This window comes from Eretmochelys imbricata, chromosome 3 (assembly GCF_965152235.1).
Source record: "Eretmochelys imbricata isolate rEreImb1 chromosome 3, rEreImb1.hap1, whole genome shotgun sequence".
NCBI lineage: Eukaryota > Metazoa > Chordata > Testudines > Cheloniidae > Eretmochelys > Eretmochelys imbricata.
The window spans coordinates 186,537,843-186,552,128 of NC_135574.1; the positions used below are offsets into that span (position 1 = coordinate 186,537,843).

Below are 14,286 nucleotides of genomic sequence, written 5' to 3' on the forward strand. Positions count from 1 at the left end.
AAATGTTACTCAACTGAGCCCTCTCAGACTAAATTCAATCTACACTAGCCTTTTGGTATAATAAACATAAAATTTAGGGCTATCGATTAATTGCACTTAACTCGCACAATTAACATAAAACAATTAATCGCAGTTTTAATCGCATTGTTAAACAATAGAATCCCAATTGAAATGTATTAAATATTTTTGGATGTTCTTATACATTTTCAAATATATTGACTTCAACTACAACACAGAATACAAAGTGTATAGTGCTCACTTTATATTATTTTTTATCACAGATATTTGCACTATAAAAATGATAAACAAAACAGATAGTATTTTTCAGTTCACCTCATACAAGTACTGTGCTGCAATCTCTTTATCATGAAAGTACAACTTACAAATGTACGCATTTTTTGTTACATAACTGCACTCAAAAACAACACAGTGTAAAAATTTAGAGCCTACAAGTCCACTCGATCCTACTTCTTGTTCAGCCAACTGTTAAGACAAACAAGTTTCTTTACATTTACAGGAGATAATGCTGCCTGCTTCTTATTTACACTGTCATCTGAAAGTGAGAACAGGGGTTCGCATGGCAATTGCAAGGTAATTACATGCCAGATACTAAAGATTCGTATGTCCCTTCATGCTTCCGCCACCATTCCAGAGGACATGCTTCCATGCTGATGATGCTTGTTAAAAAAAATAACGTGTTAATTAAATCAAGACTGAATTCCTTTGGAGAGAATTGTATGCCTCCTACTCTGTTTTACCCACATTCTGTCATATATTTCATATTACGTTTCATCCCAACACCCAGCACTCAACCCAAGGTTTAAGAATCTGAAGTGCCTTCCAAAATCTGAAAGGGACGAGGTGTGGAGCATGCTTTCAGAAGTCTTAAAAGAGCAAGAATACGACGCAGAAACTACAGAACCCGAACCACCAAAAAACAAAATCAATCTTCTGCTGGTGGCATCTGACTCAGATGATGAAAATCAACATGCATTGGTCTGCACTGTTTTGAATCGTTATCGAGCAGAACCTGTCATCAGCATGGACATTTGTCCTCTAGAATGGTGGGTGAAGCATGAAGGGACATATGAATCTTTAATATCTTGCAACGGCGGCTATGATAGTGCCATATGAATGCCTGTTTTCACTTTCAGGTGACACTGTAAACAAGAAGCAGGCAGCATTATTGCCCGCAAATGTAAACAAACTTGTTGGTCTGAGCGATTGGCTGAACAAGAAGAAGGACTGAGTGGACTTGTAGGCTTTAAAGATGTATTTTTTTTAAGTTTTGAACGCAGGTATGTTTGTACATAATTCTACATTTGTAAGTTCATCTTTCATGATAAAGAGATTGCACTACAGTACTTACAAAGGGGGAATTGAAAAATACTATTTCTTTTGTTTTTTTACAGTTCAAATATTTGTAATCAAAAATAATATAAAGTGAGCACTGTACACTTTGTATTCTGTGTTGTAACTGAAATCGATATATTTGCAAATGTAGAAAACATTCAAAAATATTTAAATAAATGGTATTCTATTATTGTTTCACACCATTAATTGCACCACTAATCACAATTTTTTTAATCGCTTGATATCCCTAATAAAATTGTATTACAGATCATCATCATATGATCCATGTCTTCTAATCTGAAAATGACTATCTCAGCTTCACCTTGATACTTTATGATATCTGTACCAGATAATTAACTGATACTAATTTAGTTCAGCTTTACCTTTTCAGTTCATGTCAGACTTTCAAACCCTGGCCTTTATTTATGCAGGTACAAATAATTACAGTAACTCCTCACTTAAAGTCATCCCGGTTAGCATTGTTACATTGCTGATCAATTAGAAAACATGCTCATTTAAAGTTGTGCAATGCTCCCTTATAACATTGTTTGGCAGCTGCCTGCTTTGTCCACTGCTTGCAAAAAGAGCAGCCTGTTGGAGCTAGCTGGTGGAGGCTTGGAAACCAGGGTTGGCCGGCAGCCCCTCTATCAGCTCCCTGCTCCCCTAAGTTCCCTGTGCAGCAGCCGCCCAGCAGGCTATCAATTGCCAGCAGTTCAGCTGTCCCTCCCCTAACTGCCGTGTGCTGCTCCTGCCCTTGTCTCGGAGCTGCTCCAAAGAGCTTCCTGCTTGCGGGGCGGGGGGGGGGGCGGAGGCTAATGTCAGGGTGTCCCCCTCCCCTCACTCCTGCTCCCCCATCTCCACAGGGGAGGGGACAAGAAAGGGCTCAGAATGGAGGGAGCTTGCTGGCAGCAGCTACTGTATCAACTCGCTTATCTGCTTAAAAAGGCAGTGTACCTAGAGTGGGGTAAGTCTACTTAAAGCGGCAATGCACGTCTCTCTCTCTCTCACACACACACACACAGAGTGTCTCTGTCTCTCTCTGCCATGCTGTCTCCCCTCCTTCCATTCCTGCTGCCTTGCTAATGTAGCCTCACACTCTACAACAATGTGTTAACAATTGAGGGCTCAGCCAAGTCCTAGTTCATCATTTAGCCGTTAGGCATTCCCTGGGAAATATCCCCCCCTCTGACTTCACCAGGCATTCCCTGGGAAATATGCCCCCCTCTGACTTCACCACCTCAACCAAGCTTCACAATCATCATTCCTGTGTACAGTATTGTTTGTTTAAAACTTATACTGTGTGCGCATATGTATCTATCTATATATAAAATATAGTTTTTTGTCTGGCGAAAAAAATTTCCCTGGAACCTAACCCCCCATTTATATTAATTCTTATGGAGAAACTGGATTCTCTTAACATCGTTTTGCCTAAAGTAGCATTTTTCAGCAACGTAACTACAACGTTAAGCGAGGAGTTACTGTATGAGCACAATTTAGAACGTGTAGCAAAGATAATTGACAATTTTAAGGCGCCAATCCTGATTAGTGGGTTACAATGCCAAAATGGAGGCCTGGTTAGAGCTACAGTGAAAAGGTGGGACTTATTTCATAGATACCAAAACAAACATCAAGTGACTGTTATCCTATGAAAATGCGTTATTCCATTACTATTATATCTTAAATATACAACAGAATTTCACCTACATCTTATTTTGCTCATTACATTATACTTTGCCAGTCAATGTCCTGTCATATCCACACCAGTTGGGTAAACCCAGACCTTGCCTGTAATTCTACTGTGCACATTAAAGGTCAGTTTCGTTTCCATTATTTATTTAAGGCTACCACTCTGAATGCCTTATTCCCACTGGTGAACAATTACTCATGCAAATAATCCCATTGAAATCAATTAGATAAATTCATGGAGAATAGGTCTATCAATGGTCTTTAGCCAGGATGGGAAGGGATGGTGTCCCTAGCCTCTGCTTGCCAGAAGCTGGGAATGATATTTACCTGTTCTGTTCATTCCCTCTGAAGCACCTGGCATTGGTGACTGTCGGAAGATTTGGTTTGACTCAGTATGCTCGTTCTTATGTTCTCATGAGATTAATTGTGTAAGTAAATATTTATCAATAGGACTAAAGGGTTCATAATTTGGCCCTAAGATTGATAAAGATACACACTTTCTATGATTTGCAATAGCAACTTTGATTATAGGGAATGCATAAGGGAGTTCAGTTATTTAGTTTCAATTGAACTTAAATCAAGCACACAAATAGGCAGCCTAGATGCAAATATTTTCTTTTAAAAGAATATTTTATAACGCTTTTTCTTCAAAAGTAAAATAATTCTTTGATAGTTTGAACGACCCTCTTAAACAGAATTTATGAAAGGGGGAAATATAATGCACTTTTAACTTTAGAACACCAAGAAAACTAAATAAAACAAATTAACATTAATAAAACAACGAGAAATGCTAAAAATTAAGGTTGCTCAAACAATATTAACTCATTCATGTTGTTTGTGTGTCATATTAAGCATTCCAATTTTGCTTACTAAATGTAAACCTTAATACATTAAGACAAAGATACTTCGTTATTTATTTATACTATAAAATATACAGAATTTGCAATGTCACCATCTTAATATTGTTAAAGCAATCTTAAAACTGTTGGAATTTCCTGATTTGAGTTAATGCTGTATTAAAAAACAAATTGGGGGGATGAGGAGAGGAGAGGATATGTTTGCATCAGGAAACAACCATAAAAATGTGTAATACAACAACAGCATGTAAAGAAACATATTTAAATACTTACCTGAACTGCACAGCCAAGTAAGAGTAAAAGTAGTTTTTTAATTTCTTCAGTGCCTGGCTCTAAAATAAAATAAATTATTGTGGGTGCAAGTAACTGTTCAGATAGGGTTTCAAATCTGATCTTTCTTTATGAAAAGCTCTTTTACTGAATTGCACATTTTATTTATCACCATTATCTTTATACAATTGAGCATTTTGGCTTAGTTCAGAATAGTAACAAAGATGATGAGGGAATGTATCTCAAAGCTTTCAGCTCCTTGTTCCTTTGTCTTTTAAAATAGTAACTTTCAGCACACACACACACTTGATTACTCACAAGTAGTTTCAAAAATAAGAGGAGGTTACTTACTGTAACTGGAGATCCTTTGAGATGTATGGTCCCTAATTGGACTCCAGACATGACTGCGAATGCGCACCACGTGCCAGAGCTGTTTGTAGTAGTGTCTGTTGATCCACACATGCATAGGCCATGCGGTGTGTCCGAGGCTTTAAGAGGCTGTGCAGATCTATACCACTACAGGTCCCTCTTACCAGCATGCAATGGATCCCGCAACAGAGGGGACTGAAGGCGGGTATTGGAATCCAAATAGGGACGGACCACACATCTTGAAGAAACTTCAATTACAATAAGTAATCTCCTCTTCTTCTTTGAGTGATGGTCCCTATATGGATTCCAGATGTGGGTGAGCAGCAAGCAGTGTTCAGCCTGGAGATGGGTGGAAGGACTCACAAGAAGTTACAGTCTGTAGGACGGCACAGCCGACTGTTGCATCCACCACCACTGCTGCAGCAATGGCACAGCAAGTGGTAAAGGTGTGGACAGAGGCCCAAGTGTCTGCCTTACAAATGTCCTGCCATGGCATGTCCACGAGGAAGGCACACGTGGCAGCACACGCCTGTGTGGAGTGGGCCATTGACTCCCGGAGGTGGAGGAATGTGAGAGAGGGTATTCCTCAATGCAATGGGAGATCCATTAAGAGGGGCACTGGGAGAAGAGGGCATGGCCCCGGCAGTGTTCTGTGATGGCAAGGAAGAGCCTGGGTGAGACGTGGGTCCACTGGAGATAAAAGGTCAATGCCCGGCAGACATTGAGAGAATGCAGCATTTTCCCTTTGGGGGAGATGTGCAGTTTGGGGTAGAAGATCGGAAGGTGGATGCACTGGCTGAGGTAGAATGGAGAGGCCACCTTGGGGAGAAATTTGGGGTGCAGGCACAGGGAGACTTTGTCTTTGTGGAAGACAGTAAAGGGTGGGTTGGCCATCATGGCCGCTAGCTCGCTCACCTGTCTTGCCGAGGTGATGGCCACCAAGAAGATCATCTTCACAGAGAGGTGGGCGAGAGAGCAAGTTGCGAGAGGTTCGAAGGCAGCTTAGTGAGGGCAGAGAGGACGAGATTCAGGTCCAAAGAATGGGTAGGATTCCACACCGACAGAAAGGCATTGAGTAGGTTACGCAGGAAGAGGGTGGTGGTCAGGTGAGTGAAGACCAAGAAGCTGTCCACGGGGAGGAGGAAGGCACTCAGCATCGCCCGTGGACGCAGATGGAAGAGGTGGCAAGGCCTGAGAAGGTACTCCAGGAGGATGGGAATGGAGATGGAGTCCAGAGGGTAGTGGTGGCGGTGCACCCAGGTGGTGAAGTGTCGCAGTTTTGCTTGGTAGACTGCTGTCTGCTGTGTGTGAGGATGTTGTGCATGGGTATCGAATGTGCATTGGTATGGAACATGCTCTGCCTACACATGAACCCCATCCAAATACCAACACATAAGTGGGAGCAGCTTTCGGTTGGAGTGCCACAGGCAACCTTACACCTGTGTGAAGAGATCCAGGAGAAGGGGAAGGCAGATCAGGGTGTGAGCAGAGAGGTGGAGGACATCAGTGAAACAATACTGGCAAGGCCAGGAGGGGGCTACCTGAATGACAATCATGCAGTCCTGCCACACCTCGCTCAGGACTTGCGGGAGCAGGGGAATGGGCGGAAAGGCATAGCATGGTTCGGTGGTTCAGTGCAAGAGAAGGACGTCACCCTGTGATCCTGGCCCGAGGGTTCCTTTGGAACAGAAAAGGGGAAGTTTCTGGTTTGCAGCAGTCACAAAGAGGTGATATGCATAGAAGGACCTGCTGAGTGTGTCCACCAGGGAGTTGCTGGTGTCCAGGAGATGCATGCATGGAGGGTGAACCCATGCCTGAGGCACCAGTTCTAGAGGAGAATGGCCTCTGCACAGAGGGAGAAGGACCAGGCACTGCCTTGCTTGTTGATATACATAACTGCTGTCATGTTGTCAGACAGCAGCTGAATGTGCCGGGATCTGATGAGGGACAGGAACACCCAACAGGAAAGGCGGGCAGCCCACAATTCCAGAATGTTGATGTACATCCACACCTCTCGCGGAATCCAGTGGCCCTGTGCCATATGACCCTCCAAATGAGCGTCTCCCCAAGCAAGGGAGGCATCCGTGGTAAGAGTGGTGTGAGCAGTGGGAGGAACGAACAGAGTGCTGACCAAGATTTTGGACGTGTTGGTCCACCATGTGTGGGAAGCCAGGATGGAGGAACTGGGTGGGAAGCAGGACCAGTTTGTTCAAAAGGTCCAACTGCAGCTTGCAGATTGACCGGAGCCACAGTTGTAGGCAGCGCATATGCAGGCTGGCATGAGGTGTTATGGAGATGCAGGCCGCCATGCAGCCCAGGAGGGAAAGGCACTGGTAGATAGTGCATATGCAGTTTGCAGCGTAGCTGCGTGATGAAAAAGGTAAGGGTAGCAAAACAGTCCGTTGGGAGGAAGACTCGGCCCACGAGAAAATACAGACATGCCCTTATAAACGTGAACATACAGGTAGGTGTGCCCTTGTCCTCGCTGATACAGATGCCCAGGCCAGCAAGGAGAGCCCAGAGGGTCTGGATAGTGGAGAGGAGATAAAGGTGCACGACGGCACAACAAGGAGCCACTCATCCAGGAAACACGGAGTGGCCAAAACAACTCATGTGGGCTGCGGTGACAGCAAAGACCTTTGCAAACACGTGGGGAGCAGTGGTGATACCAAAGGGAAGGACCCAAAACTGGTAATGAGAATGTCCCACCATGAAACAAAGGAACTTCCAATGAGCTGGGTGGATGTCAACATGGAAATAAGCATCCTTCATATCAAGAGCCGTGAACCAGGCTCGAAGGAGAAGGCATGGGCAAATGAGAGGGAGCGTGACCATGTTCAGCAACTGAAGGTCCAGAAGCACGCGACGGCCATTCCCCTTCTTCAGCATAAGGAAATAGGGGGAATAGAACCCACGGTCACAGTAATGACGAGGAACTCATTCTATGGTGTCCTTCCGGAGGAGGCTGTGGTGGGAAGGATTCCCATGGCCACCAAGGGGTGGACGATGAGGGAAAATGAGAGGAATTCTATCAAGTACCCCGGTGGATGATGTCCAGAACCCATCAATAATCTTGCCCAAATTTTGGGTGAGCCAGGCAAGATGACCCACAAAAACGATCTGGGTCACTGTGGGAGAGGTAGGAGGAGGTTCGCAGGTCTCAAGGGAGGAGTCAAAATGGCTGTTTGGACAGATGGTGTGAGGGAACAGAGGCAGCAGAAGTGCCAGCGGTGAAATTAGTCAACAGTGTGCCCTTGTTGCCAAGAAGGCTAACGGCATTTTGGGCTGTATAAGTAGGAGCATTGCCAGCAGATCAAGGGACGTGATCACTCCCTCTATTCAGCATTGCTGAGGCCTCATCTGGAGTACGGTGTCCAGTTTGGAGTCCCACACTACAAGAAGGATGTGGATAAATTGGAAAACGTCCAGCGGAGGGCAACAAAAACGATTAGGGGACTGGAGCATATGACTTATGAGGAGAAGCTGAGGGAACTGGGATTATTTAGTCTGCAGAAGAGAAGAATGAGGGGGGATATGATAGCTGCTTTCAACTACCTGAAAGGGGGTTCCAAAGAGGATGGATCTAGACTGTTATCAGTGGTAGCTGATGACAGAACAAGGAGTAATGGTCTCAAATTGCAATGGGGGAGGTTTAGGTTGGATATTAGGAAAAACTTTTTCACTAGGAGGGTGGTGAAGCACTGGAATGGGTTACCTAGGGCGGTAGTGGAATCTCCTTCCTTAGAGGTTTTTAAGGTCAGGCTTGACAAAGCCCTGGCTGGGATGATTTAGTTGGGGATTGGTCCTGCTTTGAGCAGGGGGTTGGACTAGATGACCTCCTGAGGTCCCTTCCAACCCTGACAGTCTATGATTCTCTGTAATAGCAGTGTCGCTGGATGCGCGGATGACAGTAAGACTGTTTCTGGGGACATTGAAAGTAGGGCTGGTAGGTGGCACGGAAAGGGTCTTTGTTGCCTGCAGATCGTGGCTGGGGTGTAAATACCAAGCAACCACAAATTGGCACGGGAATCCTTGAAAGAGTGGAGGAATTTGTCTGTCTTGTCGCTAAAGAGTTTTTGGTTGTCAAAGGGGAGGTCCTCAGTCGTCTGGATCTCCGTAGGGAAGCTGGAGAATTGGAGCTAGGAATCCTGGTGGAGCATGACACCGGTCACTAGAGTGTGGGACGCAGTGTCAGCGGCTTCGACTGCAGCTTAGAGAGCCACCTTGGCAACCAGCTTGCCCTCGTTCAGCAGCATCTGGAAATCTTGCTGTTTCTCCACCAGGAGGAAAGCCTGGAACTCCACCAGCTTCAGGTAGGAAAGGAAATTGTATTTTGCCAAAAAGGCCTAGTAAGTGGCAATACAGAACTGGAGGCCCACAGAGGAATAAACTTTGCACCCCAGAAGGTCTAATTTCTTCGCCACCCTGCTCCTCCTCTTTCCCCTGAAAGCCTGCTCCCAGCAAGCCAGAAGCCGGCGCCGGGGAGCTCAAACTCCTCCACCTGCCTGGGGTAGGTGGGCCCGAGAGTAACCCCTGACCCGTGTCTCAGCCCAGGACAGGTGAAGGGCTCCACACAGCTGCCAGTGCATCTCTTATGCCAACCCAGCTCCAGCGGGGGGGGCAAGGCTTTGAAGCCAGGCTATGGTAAGAGTGGCCCAGGCAGCTGTGGGGAGACACAGACCTACCACCTGCCCTGGGTGGGGGGTCCAGGGTGAGGGGACACGGTCTGGAGGCTGCTCTCAGGTCCCCCCACTCTGGGCGGATGGAGGGTCCACGGCTCCCCACAGCTGCCTGGGCTCCAGCTGCCAGCCTGGCCAGGAGGCGGGGCCTTGGGGGGGAAGAGGAGGGGCAGGGGTGGGGCCCATGGCAAAAAGTGGATGGACCAGGCCTGTCCACTTTCAAAAAAGTGGGAGGGCCTTGCTCCGCCCCCTTTTCCAGTGCCCCTGGCGGGGAGGTGGCCTTGAAGTGTTGCTGGCAGGAGCATTCAGTCACTGCATGGATCACAAGTGAATTGGGTGGTGTAAACAGGAAGTCTGTACCCTTAAATCAGATGAAGTAGTGGCATTCAGTGCACTTCGTAGTAGGGACACAGGAGGCTGGGGTGCACCAGACCACTTCGGCCAGTTGGAGGATGGCCACGTGGATAGGGAGGACAGTCCGGGAGGGTCCCAGCAGTGGCAGAACATCCAGGAACAGGTTTTGCAAGTCCTGGACCTCCTCCACCAAGAGGTTGAGAGCCACAACCACTCACCAAAGCAGGTCATGGTATTGGCTATGGTCGACTGGAGGGTAGAGGGAAGGAGAAATAAGCGCATCGTATGGGGACAACGAGGCCCCAATGGGAACCATCAGTGCCAGTGGAATGGGAACCTCCTGCAGTTCTTCATAAATGGAGGAGGGTGCAGTATGGTGGCAGCGGCAGCACCCCGCAGTCTTGGTAAGGGTCACAAACAGGCCAATAGGGTCAAGCGTATGTGTCGCTGGGCATTGGTGGCCCTTGGGGATAGCAGAACCACATGTTGGAAGAAGGTCAGTATGTGGGCAGACAGGGTGGCTGTTGCCGAGGATCCAGGCTGTAGGAGCGAGCAGGTGAGAATGAGGAGTCTGGCTCGGAAACCCACTCAGATTCTGAGGAGAAGCGGGGCTATTAGTACTGGCTATGCTGTTCGTGCGAAGCGAGACAGTGCAGGGCACTGCTCAGGGAAGAGTAGGAGAGGTTCATTTGCCAGAGATTGAAGCCTCAAGCCATCCATGGAACCAGGGGGAGCCAGCATATGTAAATGCAACTCCTGGGTTCCCTGTCAGACTAGTAAGGCCCATAAGAGTGGAGTGAGGTGAAAAAGTGAAAGATACCTCCCTGCTGTGTTCAGAAGGGGAAGAAAAAATGTGCACTTTTCCACTACCTACACTGGTGGCACAGACAGACACTTGGATCTATTCCTGGCTGCTGTCCTTAATCCTCAAATTGTCCAGACAAGAGCAACATATGCACTCCCATCCTATTTACATTTACTACTTGTAAGCATTCTAGCCAAAGTTTTCAAATTTGTGTATCTAAATCTAGGCACCTTAAGTCTCTATTTACACTCTTAAATAAGTGACCTCATTTTGAAGTGTGCTAATCAAGCATATTTCACACTACAGTAAATTAAAACTGTGGGTTTACAGACCCACACCTCTGAAAATTAGACCACTTATTTAGGTACCCAAGTTTGATATTTATTGTATGTTCAAAAGGTCAACATAAGTCAATGCAAATACAAAAATCACAAAAACAACAACTAGAATCTCCCATAAATTAAAAATATGTGTTTTACTAAGGGAGCATTATTTCAGTTAAAAATTGCAGTTGGCAGGATCATGCCTCATTCCTGTGGAGTGAACTGAGACTGTCCCATGGCTTTTATATTTAATAATCCTGCCAGGCTGACAGTCAATCTGCAAATAATCATACAACAATCCCATTCTATTACATTTTCCCCTTCTATATTAAGACAACATTTTCATGGGTATATTGGGATGCCTTAGCTTTCATGTGCAAACATGTCTCCCTACAATATGTTTAATATAAATGCTGGCTATTATTCCCTTACCCGTATCTTGCAGGGAGAGATTTCAGATTTTCCCTAAAATACCTCACCGAGTGCACGTAATTTTCAATGGATCCAACTCAAGACAGGATTTTAGTGTTCCACCATTAGAAATATGCCATTATATTAAGGAAGTAACAGAGGAACACAATAGTGCCATGCTGGATCATGCCAGTGGTCCATCTAGTCTAATATCCTATCTTCCAACAGCAGTCTGTACTAGATGCTTCAAAGAAAGGTGTATGAAACCCTTGAATACACAGTTATTGAAGAACCTGTCCCCCATGGAAAGTTTCCTCTTAAAACCTAAAAGTTAGGGACTGGTATGGCCTGAAGCATAAGGGTTAATACTCTTTCCAAAACTCTTATTTAATCTTTGAATCCAAATAAGCACCCAGTTCTTTTTTGACATCTGATAAATTCCTAGCATCAGTGATGGTGGCAATAAGTTATACAGGCAGTGTGCATTAGGTGAAAAAATATCAAATTATCAATTCTGATTTTGTCACTTTCAAATTTCATTGAATGTCCCCTTGTTCTTTCATTATGAAATAGGATGAACAGAAGACCCTGATTTACCTTTTCTATATCATCCATTATTTTATATATTTTTATAATGTTCATCTTATTCCTTTCCTCTCAATCTTTTCAATCACTGTTCATGAGAATTTTTCCATACCTCTTATTCTCACTGCCTGGCTCTGAAGCACCTCTATTTCTGCTATATAATTTTTGAGAACTGAACACAGGACTCCAAGTGAGGGCATACCACTGATTTATATTATGGCACTGTAATTCTTTCCAAATGATTTTCCAGCCTAACATAGTTTTTGCTTTTTTTTTTTTTTTTTTATTAAATCACTGCTGCAGATAGAGCAGAGCTCTTCATGGAATTTTCCCAGTGATGGCCAGGCCTTTTACCTGAGTTGATAGTTAAATTAGGACCACGTAAGGTATATGAGTAGCTCAAATTACTCATTGTAATGTACATTTCACACTGTATCTGTGAACACTGAATTTCATCTCCCATCAGGTTGCCCATACACTTAACCTAATTAGGTGTGTCTGAAGTTCCTCTCAGTTTTCTCCCATCTTGAGCAAAAAGAAAAGGAGGACTTGTGGCACCTTAGAGACTAACAAATTTATTTGAGCATAAGCTTTCGTGAGCTACAGCACACTTCATCGGATGCATTCAGTGGAAAATGAATGAGGGAGGCAACCTAGTGACAGAGGATGTGGAAAAAGCTAATGTACTCAATACTTTTTTTGCCTCTGTCTTCACGAACAAGGTCAGCTCCCAGACTGCTGCGCTGGGCATCACAACATGGGGAACAGATGGCCAGCCCTCTGTGGAGAAAGAGGTGGTTAGGCACTATTTAGAAAAGCTGGATGTGCACAAGTCCATGGAGCCGGACGAGTTGCATCCGAGAGTGCTAAAGGAATTGGCGGCTGTGATTGCAGAGCCATTGGCCATTATCTTTGAAAACTCGTGGCGAACGGGGGAAGTCCCGGATGACTGGAAAAAGGCTAATGTAGTGCCAATCTTTAAAAAAGGGAAGAAGGAGGATCCTGGGAACTACAGGCCAGTTAGCCTCACCTCAGTCCCAGGAAAAATCATGGAGCAGGTCCTCAAAGAATCAATCCTGAAGCACTTACATGAGAGGAAAGTGATCAGGAACAGTCAGCATGGATTCACCAAGGGAAGGTCATGCCTGACTAATCTAATCGCCTTCTATGGTGAGATTACTGGTTCTGTGGATGAAGGGAAAACAATGGATGTATTGTATCTTGACTTTAGCAAAGCTTTTGACACGGTCTCCCACAGTATTCTTGTCAGCAAGTTAAAGAAGTATGGGTTGGATGAATGCACTATAAGGTGGTAGAAAGTTGGCTAGATTGTGGGGCTCAACGGGTAGTGATCAATGGCTCCATGTCTAGTTGACAGCCGGTGTCAAGTGAAGTGCCCCAGGGGTTGGTCCTGGGGCCGGTTTTGTTCAATATCTTCATAAATGATCTGGAGGATGGTGTGGTTTGCACTCTCAGCAAATTTGCGGATGATACTAAACTGGGAGGAGTGGTAGATATGCTGGAAGGCAGGGATAGGATACAGAGGGACCTAGACAAATTGGAGGATTGGGCCAAAAGAAATCTGATGAGGTTCAATAAGGATAAGTGCAGGGTCCTGCACTCATAACGGAAGAACCCAATGCACAGCTACAGACTAGGGACCGAACGGCTAGGCAGCAGTTCTGCAGAAAAGGACCTAGGGGTGACAGTGGACGAGAAGCTGGATATGAGTCAGCAGTGTGCCCTTGTTGCCAAGAAGGCAAATGGCATTTTGGGATGTATAAGTAGGGGCATAGCGAGCAGATCAAGGGACGTGATCGTCCCCCTCTATTCGACATTGGTGAGGCCTCATCTGGAGTACTGTATCCAGTTTTGGGCCTCACACTACAAGAAGGATGTGGATAAATTGGAAAGAATCCAGCGAAGGGCAACAAAAATGATTAGGGGTCTGGAACACATGACTTATGAGGAGAGGCTGAGGGAACTGGGATTGTTTAGTCTGCAGAAGAGAAGTATGAGGGGGGATTTGATAGCTGCTTTCAACTACCTGAGAGGTGGTTCCAAAGAGGATGGTTCTAGACTATTCTCAGTGGTAGAAGAGGACAGGACAAGGAGTAATGCTCTCAAGTTGCAGTGGGGGAGGTTTAGGTTGGATATTAGGAAAAACTTTTTCACTAGGAGGGTGGTGAAGCACTGGAATGCGTTACCTAGGGAGGTGGTAGAATCTCCTTCCTTAGAAGTTTTTAAGGTCAGGCTTGACAAAGCCCTGGCTGGGATGATTTAATTGGAGATTGGTCCTGCTTTGAGCAGGGGTTTGGACTAGATGACCTCCTGAGGTCCCTTCCAACCCTGATATTCTATGATTCTATGAAAATACAGTGGGGAGATTTATATACACAGAGAACATGAAACAATGGGTGCTACCATACACACTGTAACCAGAGTGATCAGGTAAGGTGAGCTATTACCAGCAGGAGAGCGAGGGGGGGACCTTTTGTAGTGATTATCAAGGTGGGCCATTTCCAGCAGTTGACAAGAATGTATGAGGAACAGTGGGGAGGGGGGAATAAACATGGGAAAATAGTTTTACTTTG

The 14,286-nt window shown here is 45.3% G+C and overlaps 1 protein-coding gene across 7 annotated transcripts in view; it reads right to left on the reverse strand.

The window, feature by feature from the left end:
* Window positions 1–14,286, reverse strand: part of CCDC88A (coiled-coil and HOOK domain protein 88A) — a 365,179-nt gene that overhangs the window by 232,323 nt on the left and 118,570 nt on the right. For 6 of the 7 annotated variants that reach the window (XM_077813951.1, XM_077813949.1, XM_077813948.1 and 3 more), the window contains exon 5: window positions 4,170–4,228. The exons of the other annotated variant lie outside the window; for it this stretch is intronic. In XM_077813951.1, the coding sequence (XP_077670077.1) occupies window positions 4,170–4,228 (59 nt within the window). The remainder of the gene's footprint in view (window positions 1–4,169; window positions 4,229–14,286) is intronic. 7 annotated transcript variants of the gene reach the window in all.